Source organism: Neofelis nebulosa, chromosome 2 (assembly GCF_028018385.1).
Source record: "Neofelis nebulosa isolate mNeoNeb1 chromosome 2, mNeoNeb1.pri, whole genome shotgun sequence".
In the NCBI taxonomy this organism is placed as follows: Eukaryota; Metazoa; Chordata; class Mammalia; order Carnivora; family Felidae; genus Neofelis; species Neofelis nebulosa.
In genome coordinates, this window is record NC_080783.1 from 170,898,416 (window position 1) to 170,923,106 (window position 24,691).

The 24,691-nt window shown below is 34.9% G+C and overlaps 1 protein-coding gene and 1 pseudogene across 12 annotated transcripts in view; one reads left to right on the plus strand and one right to left on the minus strand.

Annotated features, from left to right (window-relative positions):
• Positions 1-24,691, plus strand: part of DOCK7 (dedicator of cytokinesis 7) — a 233,067-nt gene that overhangs the window by 60,528 nt on the left and 147,848 nt on the right. For all 12 annotated transcript variants that reach the window (XM_058717167.1, XM_058717161.1, XM_058717162.1 and 9 more), the window contains exons 10-14: positions 3,889-3,969; positions 5,994-6,159; positions 10,425-10,567; positions 14,765-14,858; positions 15,553-15,715. In XM_058717167.1, coding sequence (XP_058573150.1) covers positions 3,889-3,969; positions 5,994-6,159; positions 10,425-10,567; positions 14,765-14,858; positions 15,553-15,715 — 647 coding nt within the window. The remainder of the gene's footprint in view (positions 1-3,888; positions 3,970-5,993; positions 6,160-10,424; positions 10,568-14,764; positions 14,859-15,552; positions 15,716-24,691) is intronic.
• Positions 16,450-16,852, minus strand: LOC131504635 (small ribosomal subunit protein eS25-like; annotated as a pseudogene).

Sequence of the window (24,691 nt, forward strand, 5' to 3'; positions counted from 1 at the left end):
CCATAATTTGGCTATTGTTGAAAGTGCTGCTATAAACATTGGGGTACAAGTGCCCCTATGCCTCAGCACTCCTGTATCCCTTGGGTAAATTCCTAGCAGTGCTATTGCTGGATTATAGGGTAGATCTATTTTTAATTTTTTGAGGAACCTCCACACTGTTTTCCAGAACGGCTGCACCAGTACGCATTCCTACCAACAGTGCAAGAGGGTTCCCGTTTCTCCACATCCTCTCCAGCATCTGTAGTCTCCTGATTTGTTCATTTGAGCTACTCTGACTGGCGTGAGGTGATATCTGAGTGTGGTTTTGATTTGTATTTGCCTGATGAGGAGTGATGTTGAGCATCTTTTCATGTGTCTGTTAGCCATCTGGACGTCTTCTTTGGAAAAGTGTCTATTCACGTTTTCTGCCCATTTCTTCACTGGATTATTTGTTTTTCGGGTCCACACATCTCTTGGTAGACATTTGGGTCGCTTCTGCCTTTTGGCTTTGTGAATAGTGCTGCTATGAACATGAGTGTACAAATAATGGTTTACATTTTGCTTTTGATTCTATTGGATATATACTTAAAAATAGATTTTCTGTATTGTGTGGTAATTCTATTTTTAATTTTTTGAGGACCCTCTGTATAGTTTTCCATAATGGATGTACCATTTTCATAATCACCAATAGTGCACATGAGTTCCAGTTTTTATGTATCCTTGCCAATGCTTGTTATTTTTTGTTTTATTGATTGTAGCCATCTTGATGGCTATCAAGTGATAATCTCATTGTATTTTGATTTGCATTTACCTTATGATTAGTTATGTAGAGGATCTTTTCATATCCTGTTAGCCATTTTTGTATCTTCTTTGGAAAAATGTCTATTCAAGTCCTTTGCCATTTAAAAATCAGATTAAAGTAAAACCTTGGATTGTAATTTGTTCTGTGAGTGTTCTGCAAGACAAACATTTCTAATAAATTTTAACTTGATAAATGAGCAATGTCTTGCAATATAAGTTGTACATGACACTGAACGTCACATGATCACAGCTGAGCCAGTGTTTCTTGAAATTTGCTTTGATATCTGAGTGCTTTGGATTACAAGCATATTTCCAGAACAAATTATGCTTGCAAACCAAGGCTTACTGTATTTATTTTATTGTTGAGTTGTAGAACTTAAAAAAATTATTCTGGATATTAACTCCTTATTAGATACATTATTTGTATATATTTTTTTATTTGTTGCCCTTTCACCTTGATTATGTCTGTGATGCACAAAGTTTTAATGTGGCCCAATTTCTGTATTTTGCTTTTGTTACCTGTATTTTTCTGCATCAAATCCAAGAAAACATTGCCATATCCAGTGTCATGAAGATTCTCTTTTTTTCTGTTAAGAGTTATATAATTTTAGGTTCACATTTAGGTCTTTGATCCATTTTGTGTTAATTTTTGTATATGATAGAGAGTAAAGACTTTATTCTTTTGCATTTGTATATATGATTTAAGAAAAAAATTTTTTTTAAATTTTTTAAAATGTTTTTATTTATTTTTGAGGCAGAGAGAGACAGAGCATGAGCAGGGGAGGGGCAGAAAGAGAGGAAGACACAGAATTTGAAGCAGGCTCCAGGCTCTGAGCTGTCAGCACAGAGCCCAACGTGGGGCTTGAACTCACAGACTGCGAGAGCATGACCTGAGCTGAAGTCGGACGCTTAACCGACTGAGCCACCCAGGCACCCCCAAGAAAAATTTTTTTTAATGTTTATTTTTGAAAGAGAAAGAGAGTCAGAGCACGAGTAGGGGAGGGACAGAGAGAGAGGGAGACACGGAATCTGATGCAGGCTCCAGGTTCCGAGCTGTCAGCCTAGAGCCTAATGCGTGGCTTGAAGTCATGAGCCATGAGACCTTAACCTGAACCGGAGTCAGACACTTAACTGACTGAGCCACCCAGGTGCCCCATGGATACATGGTCTTTTAAACACCATTAATTCTTTTGCATTTGGGTATATGGTTTTTTAAACACCATTTGTTGAAAAGACTGTCCTTTCCCCATTGAATGGCCTTGGCAGTCTTGTTAAAAATCATTTAGCCTGGGGCTCCTGGGTGGCTCAGTTGGTTAGGCATCCAACTCTTGATTTCACCTCAGGTCATGATCTCATGGTCGTGAGATTGAGCCCCCTCATTGGGCTCCACACTGAACATGGACCTGCTTAAGATTTTCTCTCTCTTTCTCTGTTGGCCCCTACCCTATGCACATTGCCTCTCTCTCTCAAAATAACTAAATAAATATTAACAAAATATTATTTAACCACATATATGAGGGTTTATTTCTGGACTGTATTCTGTTCCATTCATCTATATGTATGTCTTTATGGCAGTATCATATATATATTTTTTATTACTGTAGCTTTGTATTGTTTTGAAGTCTGGAAGTATGAGACTTATAACTCTGTTCCTTTTTTAAAGGTTTGTTTTGATTGTTCAGGGTTCTTTGAAATTTCACAGGAATGTTACGGTGAATTTTATTATGTCTACAAAAAAAATCTTTGAGATTTTCATAGGAATTGCATTAAATCTGTAGATTGCTTTGCATAGAATTGGCCTCTTAATATCAATTTAGTCTTCCAGTTCATGAATATAGGATATCTTTCCATTTGTTTATGTCTTCTTTAATTTTTTTTTTTTTTAACCAATGTTCTATGGTTTTCAGATTATATATCATTCACCCTTTTGGTTAAGTTAATTTCTCAGTATATGTTTCCTTGCTATCTAGAAGAAGAGTGCTTTGATGGAACTTTTGTAAGCTGAAATTTTATAAAGTGACAAAGCAATTAACATTAATTTATATGGAAAAGTATTTGAATGTTCTTAGACCCAAAAAATAACTCTCTCAGTCTTTCATGATGCCTTTGGACATATCTTGCCAACAGATGCACAAAATAAATTGAGATAAAGGACAGATGCTCATAGACACAGTGCAGAACTATGGTGGTTTGATGCTGAGATACTGAGTTGTAATTCCCAGGGAAGGAGCTTGGCAGTGCCACTGTTGTTGCCCCGGGTGTGTGCTGCCTGTATTTGCAAAGCATATGTTGAATGTTATTTTTACTTTCTCCTTTTTTTGTAAAAGTGAAAATCCTCTTCAGATTTCTTTCAGTTAGCAAAAACAGATAGTAATGTAGGTCTTTGTAAGATCAAAGTAGCATAATGTTAGCTTTTTAAAAGTGGGGAATTCCTTAATTTTTTTCTTTTTGATATTATTGTAAGTGAAATTGTGTTTTTAATTTTCTTACAGATTTTTCATTATTAGTATTTAGAAATGTAATTGATTTTTGCATATTGATTTTGTATCTGCAACTATGCTGAATTTATTTATTAGTTCTAATCATTTGTGTGTGTGTGTGTGTGTGTGTGTACTATAAAGGTTTTCTGAACAAAAGGTCATGTCTGCAAACACATAATTTTACTCTTTCCTTTCAAATTTGGACTCATTTTTTTTTCTTTTTCTTGCCTTATTGCTTTGGCTCAGACTTCCAGTACTTTTTTGAATAGAATTGGTAAAAGTGAGCATCCTTATCTTGTTCCTAATGTTAGAGGAAAAACTTCCAGCCTTTCACCATTGAATATGATGTTAGCTGTGGTGTTTTCATATATGGTCTTTATTATGTTGAGGTAGTTTTCTTGTATTCTTAGTTTGTTGAATGTTCCTAGCATGAAAGGGTGCTGAATTTTGCCCAGTTATTTTTCTGTATCAATTGAGATGATCATGTGTTTTTTTTTCCTGTCATTCTGTTAATGTGGTATATTACCTTGATTGATTTTTTTTTTATGTTAAACCATCCTCACATTCCAGTCTGATTACTTTTTTTTTTTTAAGCTTAATTAGTCTTTACTGTTTTATTTTTTGACAGTTAGAAAAAGTCCTACAGCAAGGTGACATCGGAGAGTGTGCAGAACCATATATGATTTTTAAAGAAGCAGATGCCACAAAGGTAGAGTATCATGCCTCTCATTTTTCCCACCTGTATAGTCATATAGTCCCTCCCAATGCTCCCCCAGTCCCTGAACCCAACACTAAATAACCTCTCATTTCCCAAGTTATTATTTGGGAGAATTATGAAGCATATTAAAGAATTTAACTACTAATTCATTATTTTCTGTTGGACTACCTGCTTTCTTACTTTCTTCTTTTTTTGTCACTTAGCTTTTTTCATATGCTGTGTTATTCTTTAAAATCTCCTTTACCCCCAAACTAAGTGACTCCTGACTTTTTTTTTCCTTGGAGAGAACTAAGTTAATTTCATTTCATTCCTAAGTATTAAAATTTTCAAAAATAGTATTTTTCATAAAATAGTGATATTGGTAATAAAAGGTTTTTTTAAAGTTCATTTATTTTGAGAGAGAGAGAGAGAAAGCACTTGCACATGAGCGTGGGAGGGGCAGAGAGAGAGAGGGAGAGAGAGAATCCCAAGCAGGTTCTGAGCTGTCAGCCTGAAACCTGATGCAGGGCTTGATCTTATGAACCGTAAGATCATGACCTGAGCTGAAATCATGAGTCAGAAGCTTACCCGAATGAGCTGCCCAGGTGCCCCATATAGTATAATTTTTTATAGTAAGATAGCAGTACTCTGGGGCTCTGTCTAGCTGCTGATAATTAAGGAATGCCGCCGATAATTAAGGAATATGGTAAAAACAGAAAATACTATCTCCCTTTTGCCATCAGATGACTAATTTTTAGAATTTGGGTCCACATATAAAGCAAAAGCAATTGATATAAAGTTGGTACCACATTTCAGATGCCCTGAGTTAGCTACAAGAATAACAGATGATTGAATACATGATTTAATAGTTGAAACATCCAGGAGTATGATTGAGGAATACTCGATAAGTTACCAAAATCTAGAATATGTTTTGCTTTCTATTTTTGTGAAATTTGGAACAGTAACTGAGCCTTTTCTGCTAATATAGGTAGAACTGAGTACATGATACTCTCCTCTGATCCCTGGCTTGCTGGTTGAAATTAGGGTTCAAGTATTCTATAACCTTTCCCTGGGTTGTCATTTTTTAAATTTGCTGTTGTGTGGAGCTCATAATTACAATAGCAGCTTATTACATGCCTACATAAGCTGATAGAATCAAGTATACTTGATATCTAGGCTTTTAAAGCAATCACCTATTTTGGAGGTATAATATATACAGCAATAAACGGTGCTAACATTTAGTTATCCGTCCATCTTATCCCAGGCCTGACTCTCAAGGTAGGGCTCTATTGTTAGTGTATATATACCTTGACAACATCCTGTATGGAAAGAGTATGTAAGATATTTGGTGTAGATTTTTACTTTTGGACCATTAGTTGGCTATTGCAGGTTACCTTAGTGTTTGTTTCAGGGATAGCCTAAAAGTTGGGCCAGCTTCAGGATGTCTTCCAGATAGGCACATACTGTTTGGACCATCAGTCTGTTTCTAGGGTTTAGTCTTTTTGCAATATTTTTTTTTGTTTGCTTCTTTTATTACAGTTCTGGTCTTATATGTTATTAGCCTATTTGTACCCCCAATCCCACTTTACCTCACTCCTTCTCTTGCCATAAGGATTATTTCAAAATGGCTCAACTGCTCCCATCTTTTTCAGAGTAGTACAATTTAGTAAGTTTAACCTAGAATATTTTGTAGTTAGCAGTTGCTGACTTGAACATGGTTATGTTTCTTTTCATAAAATAGTACTTGTAATACGTACACATGTTTGACACTTGCTCTACGTTCTTTCCTACCAAAATGAGATAATCACGAAAATAAATTTGAAAGACTTACTCTACACATACATTTATAGAATGGGTTAAAATTATTTAGTGGTTAAGATAATACAGTGCTAATTGATCTCTGAAAAGTATAGATTATTCTTCCATCTTTGTTGAGAATTGAGAATTCCTAAGCTGTCTTTTTACATACAATGGAGTAGTCTTTGATTCATTTCTTTCGAGCATAATCATATAATGTATAAAGTTTTGTTTTGCAGAATAAGGAAAAATTGGAGAAGCTGAAAAGTCAAGCTGATCAGTTTTGTCAAAGACTTGGGAAATATCGCATGCCTTTTGCTTGGACTGCAATCCATTTAATGAATATTGTTAGCAGTGCGGGGAGTTTGGAAAGAGATTCTACAGAGGTGGAAATAAGCACTGGAGGTAAGAGTGTTTTATATAAAATATTTCTAAATGTTTAATTTTTCTTTTTTTTATATAGGCTTGTTTTATTTATAGACTTTACAGTGTTGTGAGGCATAAAAGGGTTTTCTTTTTTTTCCTTTTTTTCCCCACAGCTTTATTGAGATGCAATTCCTATACTATACAATTCACCCATTTAAAGTGTATAATTTATTGTTTTGTTTGATATATTCACAAGGTTCTGCAACCATCACCACAGTCTTAATTTTGGAACACTTTTGTATTCATTAGTAACCCTCCATTCTCCCCCAATCCACAAACCCAATCCTGAACAACCTCTGATCTCCTTATAAGGTCTGTATGGATTTGCCTATGCTGGACATTTCATATCAATAGAATTATACAATATACAGTCTTTTGTGACAAGCTTCTTTCCCTTAGTATAATGTTTTATTTTTTTATTATTATTTTTTAATATTTTATTTATTTTTGAGAGAGAGAGAGAGAGAGAGAGAGACAGAGTGCGAGCGGGGGAGGGGCAGAGAGAGGGAGACACAGAATCTAAAGCATACTCTAGGCTCTGAGCCATCAACACAGAACCCGACACGGGGCTCAAACCCATGAACCAGGAGATCATGACCTGAGCTGAAGTTGGACACTTAACTAAGTGCCCCAGGCGCGCCTCACTTAGCATAATGTTTTAAAAGTTCATCCATGTTGTAGCATGTGTCACTATTTAATTTCTTTTTATTGCCAAATAATAGTCCATTGTGTGGATATACCACATTTTATTTATCCATTCATCAGTTGATGGACCTTTGAGTCGTTTAAACTTTTTGTTTAGTATGAATAATGCTGCAGTTAATGTTCAGGAACAAGCTTTTGTATGGGCATGTTTTCATTTTTTGGGACATATACTAGAAATTGTTGGATATTAGTGACAATTCTATATTTCACGTTTTGAAGAACTATCAGGTTGTTTTCCAGTGTTGCTGCACCATTTAAAATTCTTCTAGTAGTGTGTGAAGGTTCCAATTTCTCCATATCTTTGCGAACACTTTTATTATTTGGCCCTTTGATTACAGCCATCCTAGTGTAGGCAAAGAAAAATTGTGGTTTAGGATTTGCTTTTCCTTGATATTTAATGATCTTGAGTATAATTTTATGTGCACTGGTTATGTGTATACTTTCTTTGAAGAAATATGTAGTCATGTCTTTTGCTCATTTTTTTAATGTTTTTGTTTTATCTAGTGGATGCTCATTTTTTATGTGGCTTTTAATATTCTTTTTTTTGAAGTTTATTAAAAAAATTTTTTTTAACATTCATTTATTTTTGAGAGAGAGAGAGGCAGAGTGTGAGCAGGGGAGAGGCAGAGAGAGAAGGAGACACAGAATCTGAAGCAGGCTTCAGGCTCTGAGCTGTCAGCATAGAGCCTGATGTGGGGCTCACACTCACAAACCATGAGATCATGACCTGACTGAGCCACCCAAACACCCCTAAGTTTATTTATTTTGAGAGAGAGAGAGAGAGAGAGAGTGAGCGCACGCATGCGCAAGCTGGGGAAGAGCAGAGAGAGAATCCCAAGCAGTCTCTATGCTGTCATTACAGAGTCCCATGAGGGGCTTGAACTCATGAACTGTGAGATCATGCCCTGAGCCAAAATCAGGAGTCAGATGCATAAGTGACTGAGCCACTCAGGTGCCCCGCTTTTTTATATTCTTGTCTTTGAATTTAAGAGTACTTTATGTATTCTGGGTACAAATCTTTTATCTTTTTTTCTTATTATTTTTTTCTTATTTTTTTTTTTTTTTTTTTTTCAACATTTTTAATTTATTTTTGGGACAGAGAGAGACAGAGCATGAACGGGGGAGGGGCAGAGAGAGAGGGAGACACAGAATCGGAAACAGGCTCCAGGCTCTGAGCCATCAGCCCAGAGCCTGACGCGGGGCTCGAACTCACGGACCGCGAGATCGTGACCTGGCTGAAGTCGGACGCTTAACCGACTGCGCCACCCAGGCGCCCCTCTTATTATTTTTAATTTACATTAAAAATGTAAATTAAGTTAGTTAACATATAGTGCAATAATGATTTCAAGAATAGAATTTAGTGATTCATCACTTACATATAACACCCAGTGCTCATCTCAGCAAGTGTTCTCCTTAATGCCTCTTGCCCAACAAATCTTTTATCTAATAAAGGACTTGCAAATATTTTCTCCCAGTCTGTGGGGTTTTTTTTTGTTTGTTTGTTTGTTTTTTTCCTCTTTTAATGCTGGTGTTTGTAGCATAGAAATTTTAAAAAAATTGTTTTTTTCACGTTTATTTATTTTTGAGAGATAGATAGAGACAGAGCATGAATAGGGGAGAGGCAGAGAGAGAAGGAGACACAGAATCCAAAGCAGCCTCCAGCTGCTGAGCCGTCAGCACAGGGCCCGATGCAGGGCTCAAATCCATGGGACCGTGAGATCATGACCTGAGCTGAAGTCAGACACTCAACTGACTGAGCCACCCTGGTGCCCCTGTAGCATAGAAATTTTAAATTCATTTTCTCTGTTCTTTTGTTGCTTGTGCTTTTGGAGTCCTATCTAAGAAAGCATTACCTAACTCAAGATCAGAAAGATCTGTTTGTATGTTTTTGTCTAAGAGTTCTATAGGTATAGCTCTTACATTTAGGTATAATCCATTTTGGGTCACTTTTTTTTTACATGGTGAGAGGTAGGGGTCCAATATTATTCTTTTAATGTAGCTGTTGAGTTGTCCCAACACCTATTTGCTAGGAAGACTATTCTTTCTCCAGCAAATGGTCTTGTCATTCTTGTTGGAAATTAGTGCACGGGACATCTGGGTGGCTCAGTTGGTTAAGCATTTGACTTTGGCTCAGGTCATGGTCTCACTGTTTGTGAGTTCAAGCCTCGTGTAGGGCTCTGTGCTGACAGCTGAGATCCGGTAGCCTGCTTCAGATTCTGTGTCTCCCTCTCTCTCTGCCCGTCCCCGGTTGGCGCTCTCTCTTTTAAAAATAAATATTAAAAAAAAAAAAAGAAAGAAAATTGGTTTATGATAGATGTATGGGTTTAATTCTGGACTCAATTCTATTCCATTGATTTATATGTCTAAGCCCATGGTAGTACTATTCTGTGTTCATTTTTTTGGCTTTGCAGTAAGTTTTGAAATTGGGAAGAGTGGTCCTCCAACTCTACAACTTTAGCCCATTTAGCAAAGTTTTTAAAATTTACTTTTTGAAGAACCAGTTTTTGGCTTCATTCTTATGTTTGTAGTTTCTGTTTCTTTTATTGTCATCCCGCTGTTGTTTTTGAGTCCTTTCTCGTGCTTGCTTTGGGTTTAGTTTTCTCTTTTTCTACTTTCTAAAAATGAAAGGTTAAGTTACTTATTTGAGAGCTTTTCTTTTTTATTTATAGTCATTTATGGCTATAAATTTTCCTCTGAGTGCGGGTTTAATGATATGCCATATGTTTTGGGATATTGTGTTTTCATTTTCATGTATCTTAAGTATTTTCTAATTTTCTTTGTTATTTCCTTTAACCCACTGGTTTTTTGAGAATCGAGAGTATGTTTAACTTCCACATGTTTATGAATTTCCCATATACTTTTCTGTTACTGATTTATAATTTAATTTCGCTGTTTTTGGGAAAATTTTATATGATTTCAGTCCTTTTGAATTTATTTTATTTTGTTTTATAGCTTAATCTATGTTGGAGAATGCCCTGTGTGTGCTAGAGAAGAACACATATTCTACTTTTCCTTAGTGACATGTATTAGTTTGTTTATGGTTTTAAGTCTTCAGTTTCCTTGTTGATCTGTAGCATAGTTGTTCAATTGTTGTTGTTGTTGTTTTCCAGTTGGTTTTGAATAATAAGGGTATCTTGCAAGGACTTTAAATGAATGTTATCTTAAAATTCTGTTTCAAATTCAAGTGCTAAGACTGAGGGACAATTAGATGGTAACTAAAATTTTCATTGTGTGAATATTTCCTATTAAATGCATAGTTTCTCTGTAGCTGCATCTTATAGCTCATCTTTGGTCATATGCATAGTCTTTGTGTGGTAGAAACTTATTTTCCACTGGAGAAGTTTTAAAAGAGAACCAGGAGATTTAGGTATGGTGCTTCCTTACCGATCTCTCCAGAAATGAAATTCTTTACTACAATCAATATGTCGGGTAGATAATTTTCAACTCAAATGAATTTTTTTCCTGTGTTTGGAAAGCTGCTTTTAAAACAATTTAAATATTATGAAAATGAATACCAGACTTTTCTTTTCCCTTGGTAGAACGGAAAGGGTCTTGGTCAGAGAGGAGGAATTCTAGCATTGTTGGCAGACGATCACTCGAAAGGACAACAAGTGGAGATGATGCTTGTAACTTGACCAGCTTTCGACCTGCTACTCTCACAGTGACGAATTTTTTTAAGCAGGTATTGTTCTGTCATGTAGGAATTCTATGGGGATATTTGTACATAATATTATTTTGGTTTCAGAAAAATTATAATTGTAAATTTGCATGTAGTACATGTACATGTAATAATTGTGATTTCTAGAAATTAAAAAAACTTTTAAGAGTAAAAAGTATAAGAATAAAATAATATTGTATCTGCTGTTGTATAATTATATTTAAATGTTAGCACTAATAATGCATCAACATCAATCTTCCACATTTATATCCTATTTCTTAAATGTAATGTTTTAGCTTTTAAACATTTATGGTTTATGAATTTTCTTAGTCATTGAGCGGTTGTATCTCTCTTCCCTACCCAAGTTTTATTTTAGTTGAAGCTACCACATCTATAGTATATGGAATAGGACTTTCAGGCCTTACTAGTATATTTTTCTGCTAAAATGTAGTCAACATTATTTGTTTAGGTGAGTTTATAGGTCCAAGAAGTTCTTGATAAAAGACACTTTATTCTTTGCAAATATATTCTCTGTGCTTCAAATTATGAATCAAACCAATAGTTTTCAAATGCTGATCATGATCCGTTAACAGTAATGGAAATTTAATAGGTAATACCCAGCTTGAAAACAAATGAACAGACTCAGGAGAATAGAAAAATAATAGTGCATTGCACATAGTGAAGTTAAATATTGCTTCAGTGAGCTTTTTTCCTCTTGCTTTTTGTATGAGTGCATACATGTATGCATGTACATACTGGATTTTGATATAAAATGGATTGGTACCATGTCTATATTTTAGAACAGATGACTGGGAAATGCTAAGTATTCTTTTAGAATTCCTTCATTTGAGGTCTTATTCTTAATAAGAGGAGGAAATCCTGGCCTATAATACCTAATAACTTGAAAGAGGACAAGGATTTAGGAAAGGATGTGCCATGGATTGAAAGACAGCAATCTGCTTGAAGCTCCTTTCACAGTTTGATATCAATAGCATTTATAGACAGCTGCTCGGTGAGATTCATATGGAGAGTAAAGCAGGTGAGAAGTGTCTGAAGTGGTGAGGGTCTTTTTATTATGGACAGTAGTATGAGGAAGAGTCTAGAAAAGGTCACAGTGTTAGCTGGATGAAGTGATAGGCCAAATAAAGCTATGGACAGTAGATTTACCTGATACAATGACACAGCCTTGCAGCTATGACATTTTTTTCTCTTTCTATTTCCTTAACTGCTGCATCACTTCTGCACTATTTTTACAGCTCTTTTTCCATTTCTTCAGCCTACTTTATTATTGAACTGGTATTGTAACCTTAAATCAACAAGTCATTCATCTACCCACCTACCTATTGATCCAACAAATAGTTTTTGAATGTTCAGCATGTACTGAATATTAATCCACTTACCTACCTATTGATTTAGCAAATATATTTTGAGCATTCACCATGTAGTGGACACTGTGTTGGAGACTGGTAACTAGAAACTAGCACAAAGTGATCGTGAAAACTTAAAATGAATGATTGTTGGAAATATCAGCAATGGAGAGCATTTATATTTGACTTTGTATGGTGTATTTGTTAAAAATTATTAGCATCTATAATTCTTATAAGTATTTTTAAATAGCTAGGATATTGTGCATTAGGCAAATGCAAATTAAGGAAAAAGCAGACATTACAATTTTAGTAAAGTAGAATTCATGGTACGAATTTCTCCTAAATGAGATACAGAAGGCAGTTCTTTTAAATTGATGAGAGATTACTATCTGTGATTGGGATATAGTAATTAGGAGTGCTTCTGTACAGATTTGAAGTTGTTAAGCAAAATTATTAAAAATACATAGAGATATAAAAACAAAATTAAGCCCACACATTAGTTTCAGGAACATGTTTTATTTGTTGATGAGTATATATAAGTTGGAGTACATAGTGGTAAAATACGCTGTGTGGAAGCGGAGGGTGTCAGCTAGGCTCATTCACATTTGGAAATTGAGACTGACTTCTGGTAGGAAGACTGAAATGACTCAGACATCTTCCATGTGTCTCAACTTCTCTTCTCATCCTGTAGCAGGCTGGCTTGGTCATGTTCTCATAGCAGTGGCAGAATTTCAAGAGGGGGCAGGCTCACTTGTACAGACGTTTTTCAGATCTCTGTATCACATTTGCTTATTGGCCCAAAGAAAGTCACATGGCCCACCCAAGTGGAGGGAATTATGCCTCACCCCAACAAATGTCATGGAAACGGAGTAAAGATTGGAGGCCAATAATATAATCAATTTAACAGGTTAAGTAGAAAGAAATAATTAAGTAGAGATAATCTGAGTGTACTATCAATAAGGACCACTTAAAAAGTTATGTTAATACTGTATTCAAAAAGAGAGTATACTGTTTTAACAACTGATGGAACATTTACAACAATTAGGCCACAGAAAAAATCCTCTTAAAATGAAATTCTCTAATCATAACTCAGTAAAACTAAAAGCTATTTATAAAAGTAATAACAAAAATCTTGAACCACTTAGAAATTAAAAAAAAAAAAAAAATCACCTTCCTAGGGGCTCCTGGGTGGCCTAGTTGATTGAGTGCCTGACTTTGGTTCATGTCATGATCTTGCAGTTCATGAGTTTGAGCCTTGCACTGGGCTTGCTGTCAGCTCCAGAGCCTGCTTTAGATCATCTGTCCCTCTCTCTCTGCCCCTCCCCTGCTTGTGCTCTCTCAAAAGGAAATATTAAAAAAAAAAATCACTTTTCTAAATAGTGGGATAAAAGAAGATCAGTTCTGTACCATGTTTAGAATATAATAGTGAACAAATGGAATCTGTCTCAAGGTGAGGTCACAGTAATAAAGTAATGTTAAATATGTTGATTACCACATAAGTATATGAACTCTGCACTAAAAACAAAAAGATATCAAGTGCAGGAGATTTGGATTAATAAAATCTAAAGACCTACTCTTGAATAAAAGAATGAAATAAATTCTTACCTATTTTAATTGCAAGAAAAAATATATGAAATAGAAAATTTTGTATTAATTAGGTACAGTTTGGTTATTTGTTGGTTTGCTTGTCTCTTTTCCCATTGATTGAGGTTGTTTCATAGTTTTCACTCTGGTCTTAATATCAGAATAATTATTCTTCTCTCTAAGAGTAGTTTATGTAAACAAATGAATACACAAACAAAAAGCAGAATTACACCTATAAATACAGAGAACAAACTGATAGTTGCCAGAAGGGTGTGAGGTGGAGGGATGGGCAAAATGGGTGAAAGGGAGAGGGAGATGCAGGCTTCCAGTTATGGAATGAATGAAGTCATGGGAATAAAAGACAGCATAAGGAATATGGTCAGTGATACTGTAATGATATTGTATGGTGACAGATGGTAGTTACACTTGTGGTGAGCACAGCATAATGTATAAACTCGTTGAATCACTATGTTGTACACATGAAAGTAAAGTAACATTGTGTGTTAACTATACTCAAATGAAAAATAAAATTTTTTAAGTACTTGCAGTCAGAAAAAAAAGTAGCTTTTTGTTACTTTTTTCTTTTTCCAATTTAGTGAATGCTGTATATTTTGCATTTGAGAAATGTGGTAGTATAAAATTGAAAAGACAGAAATTCAAGTGCAATGACTTTTTAAGACTGTCGTTTATGTATGTTTCTTTTCTGTCTATATATTTTGTTTAACTTTTTTTTTTAATATTTATTTTTGGGAGAGGAAGAGAGAGAGCAAGCATGAGTGGGGAGGGGCAGAGAGAGAGGGAGACGGAGAATCCAAAAGAGGCTCCAGGCTCTGAGCTGTCAGCACAGCCCAACACGGGGCTGAAACTCACGAACTGTGAGATTATCACCTGAGCTGAAATCGGATGCTTAACTGACTGAGCCACCCAGATGCCCCTTTTCTGTCTATATCCTTATTTTTCTTTTTTCCATTTCATCTCCCTCTAACTTCTATTGATTTTATTTATTTTAGAGTGTCTTGTAATACTTTATAGACATAAATAATGGGCTATAAGTAAATATTTAAATTTAAGGTACAGATAATAGTATCATAACTCAATAAAATTTGAAAGCATAAAAGGAAGGAAATCAGTATGGTATTTGTTTTTAATCATAATTATATTAATTTAATCTTTTCATTCTAAATGGACAGAAGAGGGTAAGAATATTAACAGGCACTATACATTTTTTTTCAATCTACTCTATTTGTTTTCTCAAATGCTTTTTCCTCAGGAAGGAGACCGCTTAAGTGATGAAGATCTGTACAAATTTCTTGCTGATATGAGAAGGCCATCTTCTGTTTTACGGCGACTAAGACCTATTACAGGTATTTTAAATTTTTGAGTAGACATCATTACAACCCTTTCATCCCTAATATGTCATATTTTTAGTAATTATGTATTTCTTTTTTCACTTATCTGGTCCATGTGTCTTTCTTTGCCCAATGCCTGTCAGTCTTCTTCATTTCATTATTCTGCCTTTGTGGTCTTAACAGTTTATATGCAAGATTCAGTACTTTTGATAATTTGAGTACTGACTTGAGAATGATGAGTAATTTTGTGGCTTACAATTATTCTTTAGGTGAAAAAATGTACATCGGATGGTAAATATTCTGAAGCAGATTGATACTATGGTCAGAACAAGCCATTACAGAGTAAAACTGTTTTGTTTGTTGTTTTAGAGTAAAGAAGTTTAAATTAAATCACTTAACCTTCAAAATGTTGGCTTGATCCTATGCTAGATCCTTTTCTGTTTTGTTTTCTTTTGCTTCTTTTTTTCCTTCTCACTCATTTATTCATTCAGTAGGCATTTATTATTTTACATGTACTGTGTCTGTATCAGTAATTAGTAAGTTTGAGACTTGGTAAAATGAAATAACTTAGAGGTCTGAGATAACAGTAATTTTGATTTCTTTCCAGACTTCTTGCAAAAAGAGGACCTAAATCCTTCCAAGAACATTTTTAACATGAAGTTTTAATTTATTTGTTTATGTTGTTTTTATAATATATTTTTATACCCAGCTCAGCTGAAGATAGACATTTCTCCTGCACCTGAAAATCCCCACTATTGCCTAACTCCAGAGCTGCTTCAGGTGAAGCTTTACCCAGACAGTAGAGTTAGACCTACCAGAGAAATTTTGGAGTTTCCTGCCAGGGATGTCTATGTTCCAAACACTACTTACAGGTAACACATTTTAATTTTGGAGATTTCTTTTTTTTTTTTTTTAAGATTAAAAAAATGTTTATTTATGTTGGGGGGAGAGAGAGAGAGCGAGTGCACGTGTGAGTGTGAAGAGGGGCACTATACCTGTAGTGTGGAGCCCGCTTGGGGCTCGATCTCAGGAACCATGAGATCATGACCTGAGCCGAAATCACGAGTTAGATGCTTAACTGACTGAGCTATCCAGGCACCCCTTAAGATTTTTTATTGTTATCATGACTTGACATTTAAAGTAATCTCTACACCCAACACAGGGCTTGAATTTATAATCCCGAGATCAAGAGTTGCATGTTCTATTGACTGAGCTAGCCAGGCACCCCTGATTTTGGATATTTCTGAAATCAGATACTGTACAGTCTATTTTTAAAGTAGAACTAGAATAAACTTTCCAAAAATCTTTGGTAGCTTTACTTATTTGATTTCTTATCACATAATTTTATTAATAGCTGAAATGTATTAAGCTTATACTATGTGCCAGGTCACATGTTAATTATCTTACATATGTTATCTTATTTAATCCTCACAGCTTGAGGTGTAGGTATTGCATTCATTTTAGTAATGAGTAAAGGGATGGAGAGGTTAAGTTAAGTACACTTCACTGTGGCAGAGCTAGCATTGGAATTGTAAGCTGTTAATAAGGTTAAAACATTAGAACTCCCAGTTACTATATTTCTGCAGATGTTCTTTTTTTCTTTTTTTTTAATTTAATAAAGTTTTATTTTCTAAAATGTACAGTTGGTAGGATCTGTTCATGCATCTTCACCAGCAGCTGGGGCATCTGCACCCTTGGTGTTTCTGGTATAAATTACTGGAGCTCTGTGCTTTGAAACCAGCTTAAAAAGTCCTTTACTAAGGAGCCCTGAAGGGCTGCCCTGGCAGTGTCCCAGAGACAGCAGCTGGAGTTACAAGCTGATAGTTGGGAACTTCCTTACAGAGTTTGTCATACGTCGCTTTGTCAACAAAACTAGGTTATTGAACTTGTCCTGAACTTTGCCTTCGGACCAGTTCTTCTTTTTGGCCTTGACCCCAGATTTGTTCCCTAAGTCCTTCTTTTTTGGCTGACTTTCCAGCATCTTTCTTCTTCTCATCCTTGGGTGACATTGCAAAGCTCAGAGAGCAGCAGCCACCCCTGCAGTCTCACTAAGATGTCAGACAAAAAGCCCTCAAGTGTTCTTATTGGCAGAATCTAGTATTACACAGGAATCAAATATATGTGCCTGCACTGTGGTTTAACCAATAATCAACAATGTTTACTGATGTACTGCTCAGAATACTTGACATGAGATTGTTGGGTAGGCTTTATAGGCTGACCACTCTATAACACTAAGAGTTCATGACTTGACATTGGGATATCCCACAGGGCAGCTCAGACATAGGATTCCAACCCAGACTTCCCCATCACAGCATATTTCACCACCTAGTTGCCCAGTTTCTGACACCCAAAGTTTTGAAATCAAAATGATTTCTTTCTTTTTCTTTTTCTTTCTTTATTTTGAGAGAGAGAGAGAGTGCAAACAGGGGATGGGCAGAAAGAGAGAGAGAATCCCAAGCAAGCTCTATACTGCCAGTGCAGAGCTCGATATGGGGCTCAAACTCACGAACCGTGAGATGACCTGAGCCGAAATCAGGAGTCCGATGCTTGACCGACTGAGCCACCCAGTCTTTGTCTTAGTCCTCACATTTACTCTTCAGACAAGTTTTATAAGCTCTGCTTTCAAAATGTATCCCAAATCTTACCTTCTCCACTTTTAAAACTCTAGGCAGGTCACCATCTAGATCAACATGGTCATATAGAAATATAATGGGAATTGCATTTGTAATTAAAAATTTTATAGTTCCCACATTAAAAAAAACAAAAAGAAACAAGTGAAATTAATTTTAATCATGTTATTTAATCATGTTATTTAACCTAATATATCTAAAATATTATCATTTCAACATATAATAAATATAAAAAACTGTTGAGATATTTTACTTTTTTTCTTTCCTACAAAAAGTCTTCAAAATTGGGTGTGTATTTTATACTTTAAGCACATTCAGTTTCAGATAAGCCACATTTCGGATGCTCAGTTGCTTCATGGAGGCTAGAGGCTTAGCATATTGGGCAGCTGCTCATCTCAGATTTTTCTGTACATTTCTTTTTTTTAATTAAAAAAATTTTTTTATTAATGTTTTATTTTATTTTTTGAGAGACAGAGAGACACAGAGCACAAGCAGGGGAGGGACAGAGAGGGAGACACAGAATCCAAAGCAGGCTCTAGGCTCTGAGCTGTCAGCACAGAGCCTGATGAGAGGTTCAAACCCAATGACCCAGGTGCCCCAGATTTTTCTGTACCTTTCTAATTTGATCATCTGCCTTCCACCCTGCCCAAATCAATTTTCAACATTATAGCCAGAGATTTTTTTTTTTTTTTGAAGATTTTATTTTTAAGTAATCGCTGTGCCCAACATGGGGCTTGACCTCATGACCTTGAGATCAAGAGTCACACGCTTTATTGACTGAGCCAGTCAGGCGCCCGTAGCCAGAGAAATTTTAATTATTATCAATTAGATTATTCATTCCTCAATATAAAACCTTCCAGTGACTTCCATTACAAGCAGAAAAATGCTTTTTCTGTAATACTCTATAAGACTCTACATGTTCTATCCCCTGCCTGTCTCTAACTTCATATCCTACTCTGCTTTGCTCATGTCACTTTAACGTCAATGGTCTTTTTACTGTCCTTTAACAAACAAAATTCCAGTCTGCATAAGGCTTTTCCATTTGTTCTTCTCTTTGCCTAACATGTTTTACCTCAGATCTTCATGTGGTTTGATTCCTTATTCAGATGTATATGTGTTGAAAGGTCACTGTCTAGAGAGGCTCACTCTCTTCACCCTCAGTAAAAAGATCTACTGCTTTTCTCCTCTAGTTCGCCACCCTTTGTATTTGTCGTTTTCTGCTGTTACATTATATAGTTATGTGATTGGGGTTTTTTTTTTTTTTTTTTTTTGTCTTTTTCTTTAGAATGTAATTACTGTTAAGAGGGACTTGTCTATTCCCTTTATCACTTTTTTTTTTTTTTTTTTAAGTAAGCTCCAAGGTGGGGCTTGAACTCAGGACCCTGAGATCAAGTCACATGCTCTACTGACTGAGCCAGCAAGGAGCTCCTTTCCTTTATCACTTTATCTCCAGCATCTAGAATAGTGTGCTAGCACACAGGAAGCACACAGTAAATATTGATTCGATTAGTTAAGAAATAAGGAACTGTGTAGTGTTATGAGAGTGGCATTTACAGTCATAGAGATACGGGTGTGATTTCTGACTCCAGTTTGCACTATTTGGTGACTTTAGGTAAGTTAATTTATTGGCCACTCAGTTATCTTATTTAGAAAATGGGAGATAATAATAATATCTGTCTTCTTGTGAGGGTACAGAGTACAAAACACTACATGTAATTGACACTTAGTGTGAGTAAAATTTCTGGAAGATAGGCTAAAGAAAATATATATTGTTTTTAAGAGAGACACAGTAACATGAAATTATTCTTCTATAAATTGTGATTTAAGTATTTACAAGAACATGGAATAAAGGAGAAATTATATAATCTAAAGTGTGTCTGAAACCATTTTGAGGTTATCAGCTGTACCTCTTATCTAGTACAGGTATCTTATCTAGAGCATCCCTAACTTGTGTTTATCTGTTTTGCTTCTGCTTGGAAATTGGGGACATTGAGTGGTCTTTTTTTTCATCTTCCTGCTTATTTTTGTTATTTGCATATTTAAGTATTTTAAAATGATTTTATGACTATACTTAAACTTTATAAGTACTGTAGGCTTAAAATTAAAAATGGAGGTCTTTCATCTCATTTTTACCAGCTTTTCCCTACCTTGATATCTAATTTTCAGTATGTCAATCACTGGCAACTCTTTTTGCTCTTTCTTTTGTTTTTTTATTTCTTGTTTCTAAATAACACATCCATGCTACTATTTCTTGATTCTTGTTCAATTTTAAATATCTATTGACTGTTGCAGAAGATGAAGATTTAACTCTTATATTTTCCTTCCTAGAAATATACATGCTTGCATAAATCCAGGAAAAAATACATACACTTGTCTTCTCTTCCATGTATAGTTATATCCCAGTTTTTCATTAAATTAATGTTATTTTTTTTTACGTTTGTGATTCTTATGTAACAATTTTAGCAGCTTAGCCATGTGGATTACTATGATTCTATTCCTGCATTTGTTTTGTATAGCTTTTTATTTTCTTGGAATAGCTACATTATTTAGTTTTCCCTACTTTTCAGTGTGTTGTCACTAAAATTCTCTGTAAAGCTTCTTGCAGTACAGTAGAATGCATCAGATAGTCTGTTCCCCTGGGAACTAAATTGTAAGTGCGGCAGAGGGACTTTCCTAGGCTCGCTAGACTCAGTGCAGTTGTCATATTGGAGCCTGTTGAACATTATGCTGGAAATTTGCTTTGCATTTCTTTTGCGATGGAGTCCTTATATCCCATATATTTTTCTTTCTTGTTTTACTTATTTTACTGTGAGCCTTCAGTATCTTCCTGAAATAGGATGTATAGGAGTAAATTCTCTAAGAGTTTTATATCTGATGATATGTTTATCTTACCTTTACTCCAGAATTACTAATTTTGCTGGATACAGTATTAATTTAAATTATTTAAATTTAAATTTTTTTAAATTTAAAATTTTTTAAATTTAAAATTTAAAATTTAAAATTTTAAATTTAAATTATTTTCTGTCAAGACTTTGAAAACAGGACACAACTGTCTTCTGACTTTAAGTGAAGCATTTGAGTGGTCCAGTATACTTCTGACTGCTAATCTTTGGTTGGTATCTTTTCCTTTCAAGGCTTTTTTGAGTTGTTTTCTTTATCCCTGGTGTTTTGAACTTTCATGTGATGTACTGATATGATAACATTTATTTAGTGCTTTATAGTATGTAATTGTTTTCATTTAAATTAATTTATTTAGTGTCAGAGGAATCTTATAATTCCAAAGGAATCTTTTAATTCTGGCTGTATTTATTTTTCTCCACAATAAGGCTGAGATTAAGAAATTTATCTGGACTTGAACCCAGGTCTTATTTTCTATGTTATTCATCCTTTGGGAGGTAGTACATCTAACATTTATACTTATTGACAATATGAATAAAGTTAAAATTTCTTATTGCTAGATAATTGTTATATTTTTATTAAAGCAGGTAGAACACTTTTATTTACCTTATTATTTGCCTCAAAATGTACATCATTATTTATCCTTGTTTAATAATTTTTTAATGCCTTATTTTTTTTTAAGTTTATTTTGAGAGAGTAAGAGTGGGGGAGGGGCCGAAAGAGAGTAAGAGAGAGAATCCCAAGCAGGCTCCACACTGTCAGTGCAGAGCACGACATGGGCTTGAATTTATGAATCGCAAGAACATGACCTGAGCCCAAATTGAGTTGGATGCTTAACTGACTTAGCCACCCAGGCGCCCCTTAACGCCTTATAATTGAGCTGAGTATACAGTTGATAGGAATGGCATCCTCGAGTATTATATCTAAGAAGTAATGGAAACAAGGGCCAAAATAGAAAATCTAGACATGTTTCAGGATTTGAATGGGAGCTGGGTAGAGAACCTGTATCAAGTGAGTACACATCTCACTAAATAAGAAAGCATATTGTTTCCTCTTAAGTATGTATCCAGTTTTAATATATCAGGTACTCCTCCTGGAGAAGAAGGATAAGTTAATACACCAAAAGGTTTAAGTGTAAATTTAATAAATTATAAGTTACTGTGGTTTAGCTGTATGAGTTTTTGGAAATTAAGTAAACATGTATTAGTAGCTGTTTCAGGTAACTTGTTTATTTGTATTTGATTTTGGTTTTTATGACTGAATGCCTTACCATTTGAAGTGTTTAGCATCAGTAAAGATAATTGATTGTTCAAAACTATAATTATTTTCTATTCTGGCAGTAAACTTTTCAAGTGTAAGAATGCATTCATAGCTAATTAACTTGACAGTGATCTTTCAACGTTTTTTATTTATTTTTGGGACAGAGAGAGACAGAGCATGAACGGGGGAGGGTCAGAGAGAGGGAGACACAGAATGGGAAACAGGCTCCAGGCTCCGAGCCATCAGCCCAGAGCCTGACGCGGGGCTCGAACTCACGGACCGCGAGATCGTGACCTGGCTGAAGTCGGACGCTTAACTGACTGTGCCACCCAGGCGCCCCTAACTTGACAGTGATCTTGAGATATCTTTTAACATATCTCAGTGGCTTTAGCTTGCACTGTATCTAAATACTCAATTAATTAAAGAGCTGATACTCATCCCAGGCATTAACGATTCATCAAATGTGTAAAGAAGAACTGTTCTCTCATGAGTGAGCAGTTATTCCCAGAAATAGTAGAATCAGCTAAACTTATCAATAAGTTTAGGTTTATTCCTATTAAACATTTAATGAAAACAGCTACTGTTTTAGGTTCTAAAATTTTTCATCAAAATAAATTAGTTTCAGGTTAGAATTTTTTTTTAAGTTTATTTGTGTTAGAGAGAGAGATTGCGAGCATGAGCAGGGGAGGAGCAGAGAGAAAGGGAGAGAATCCCAAGCAGGCTCTGCACTGTCAGCTCACAAACTGTGAAATCATGACCTGAGCCAAAATCAAAAGTGGGATGCTTAACCCACTGAGTTGCCCAGGCGCCCTGTTTCACGTTAGAATTTTATATAATCTTTTTTCATCTTATGTGCAGCCTTTAAGGATCTTATGTAAAATGCTTTAATTCATTAACATACTTTGGTAAATTGTGATACAGGATGTCAAGTTTGCTAACTTTCTTAGCGTGCAGAAATGATCATTAAGTGCTCTGTTAGTAGTAGGTTACCCATGAAAGCTGTTGAAGCAAGAAAGATGCATTATTTTGTTTAAGAAAGAGATTAATAATTTTCTGCTATAAGGGTGTCTTCAAAGAAGTAAATAAAGTTAGGCACACAAGAATATAGAAGCAGAATTATGGTTTCTATGCTTTGTTGATATTTTTCCTCCTGTTACTTTTTTGCCAAAAAATCTTCTTTGATGTTAAAAATGAATAATTGTAAATTTGACTGTATGCAGTTGTTGTTTTTTATAAAATCAATCTCCAAGATATATAAGGAAATAATAGTTTCAGTGTTACTTGAAATGCATATTTCATGAAAAAGTGGGAAATGGGTTCCTGTAACCAATATTTTGCAACCATATTTTCTTTTTAGGAATTATCTTAAACTGGAGATTGACTGGTTTTTCTTCTTTCTCTTTTTTTTTTTTACATAGGGATAATAAAAGTACCTATATTATAGAAATTTGTGAGGACTAAATAAGGTAATACATATAAAGGTTTTTGTAAGGTGCCTGGCACATATTAAATGCTCCATTAAAGAGGTGCCTGGGTGGCTTAGTTGGTGAAGCATCTGACTCTTGATTTTGGCACAGGTCATGATTTCACGGTTGGTGAGGTTGAGCCCCACATTGGGCTCTGTGCTGACAGTGCCTGCTTGGGATACTCTCTCTCCCTGTCTGCCCCTCTCCTGCTCATTGCTCTGTCTCTCTCTCTCTCTCTCTCTCTCTCTCTCTCTCAAAATAAGTAAACTTAAAAAAAAAATGCTTGATAAAAGTTAAGTCATCATTATTATCATTGGCTTTATTAAATTACATTTATCCAAGTATTACACAACTCGAGAGAGAATAGTTTGAAGGCATAAGGATACTGGGCTTTGGGGGGTATAATTAGATAAGAGGATGATTTAAGAATAAGAAGGGAGGTTATCCCAAGCAAGAAGGTAGCTTGCTTTGTATTATTACTTGAGCCTTATATGCTCATGTAACCTGAACATCAAATCATATAGGTTGCTTATTGTACTTAATACTGTTAAAAAATTTGAGTGTCATGACAGTTAAAATTTTTAGGAATTTGTAGTTTGTTTAAAAAAACCTTTATCATATCTAGAAAATCTAGCATAGAAATAATTCTAGAATTACAAAAGGAGATGTATGAAACCTCAGCAGATACCAGCTATCATATAGATATCGTAAAAAATTTGCATAAGTTTCCATATATATTTGCTGACTACATTGTTGCCGGATCACAATAATATTCTAGCTCAGTTTGAATTCTTTTTAATCTTTTAGGGTATGTTTCACAGGAGGCCGTAATTTGGGGTAATACACACTAGTGGTTATTACACAAATCTATAGGTGTACATTTTCCCAGTGAATAATGTTCAAAAAAGAAAGAAAAGTTGGCATTAGTTCATATACCATCATTATCTCATTAACTGTGCTTAGCAACCTGCATAGAAACAGTATGATTATCTCTGTTTTATAGATGACAAAGCTGACATTCCAGAGGGCTTTCACATTTGTAACCAAAAAAAAAAAAAACAAACCCAGAAATTTCAGCATTGTTAATGTGAGTTTTAAGATATTTACACATTATATTTATTTTTTAGTATAAAACTTGAGTGTATTTTAAAGGGTCTCATGAGGTAAAAAAGATTTTAAAAAATTATCGTCTGAATAGAGGGAGAATGAATGGATGTGATTGAAACAAACATTTGGCTGAGGTGAGAGAACATAGGTTAAAAAGAGGTATATTCTGAAAATGACAGATTTCCTATTATTGAACACCTTTGGCTTCTGATTTTTATGGTTATTATCAGACAATGTAGAAAAAGCTGTCTGAAAGGATATATATGTAAAAAATATATTTTTTAGTTTAATTTGTTATTTATTTTTTTCAAAATATGTTTTAAAAAAAAATTTTTTTTTTAACGTTTATTTATTTTTGAGACAGAGAGAGACAGAGCATGAGCAGGGGAGGGTCAGAGAGAGAGGGACACAGAATCTGAAACGGGCTCCAGGCTCTGAGCTGTCAGCACAGAGCCCGACGCGGGGCTCGAACTCATGGACTGTGAGA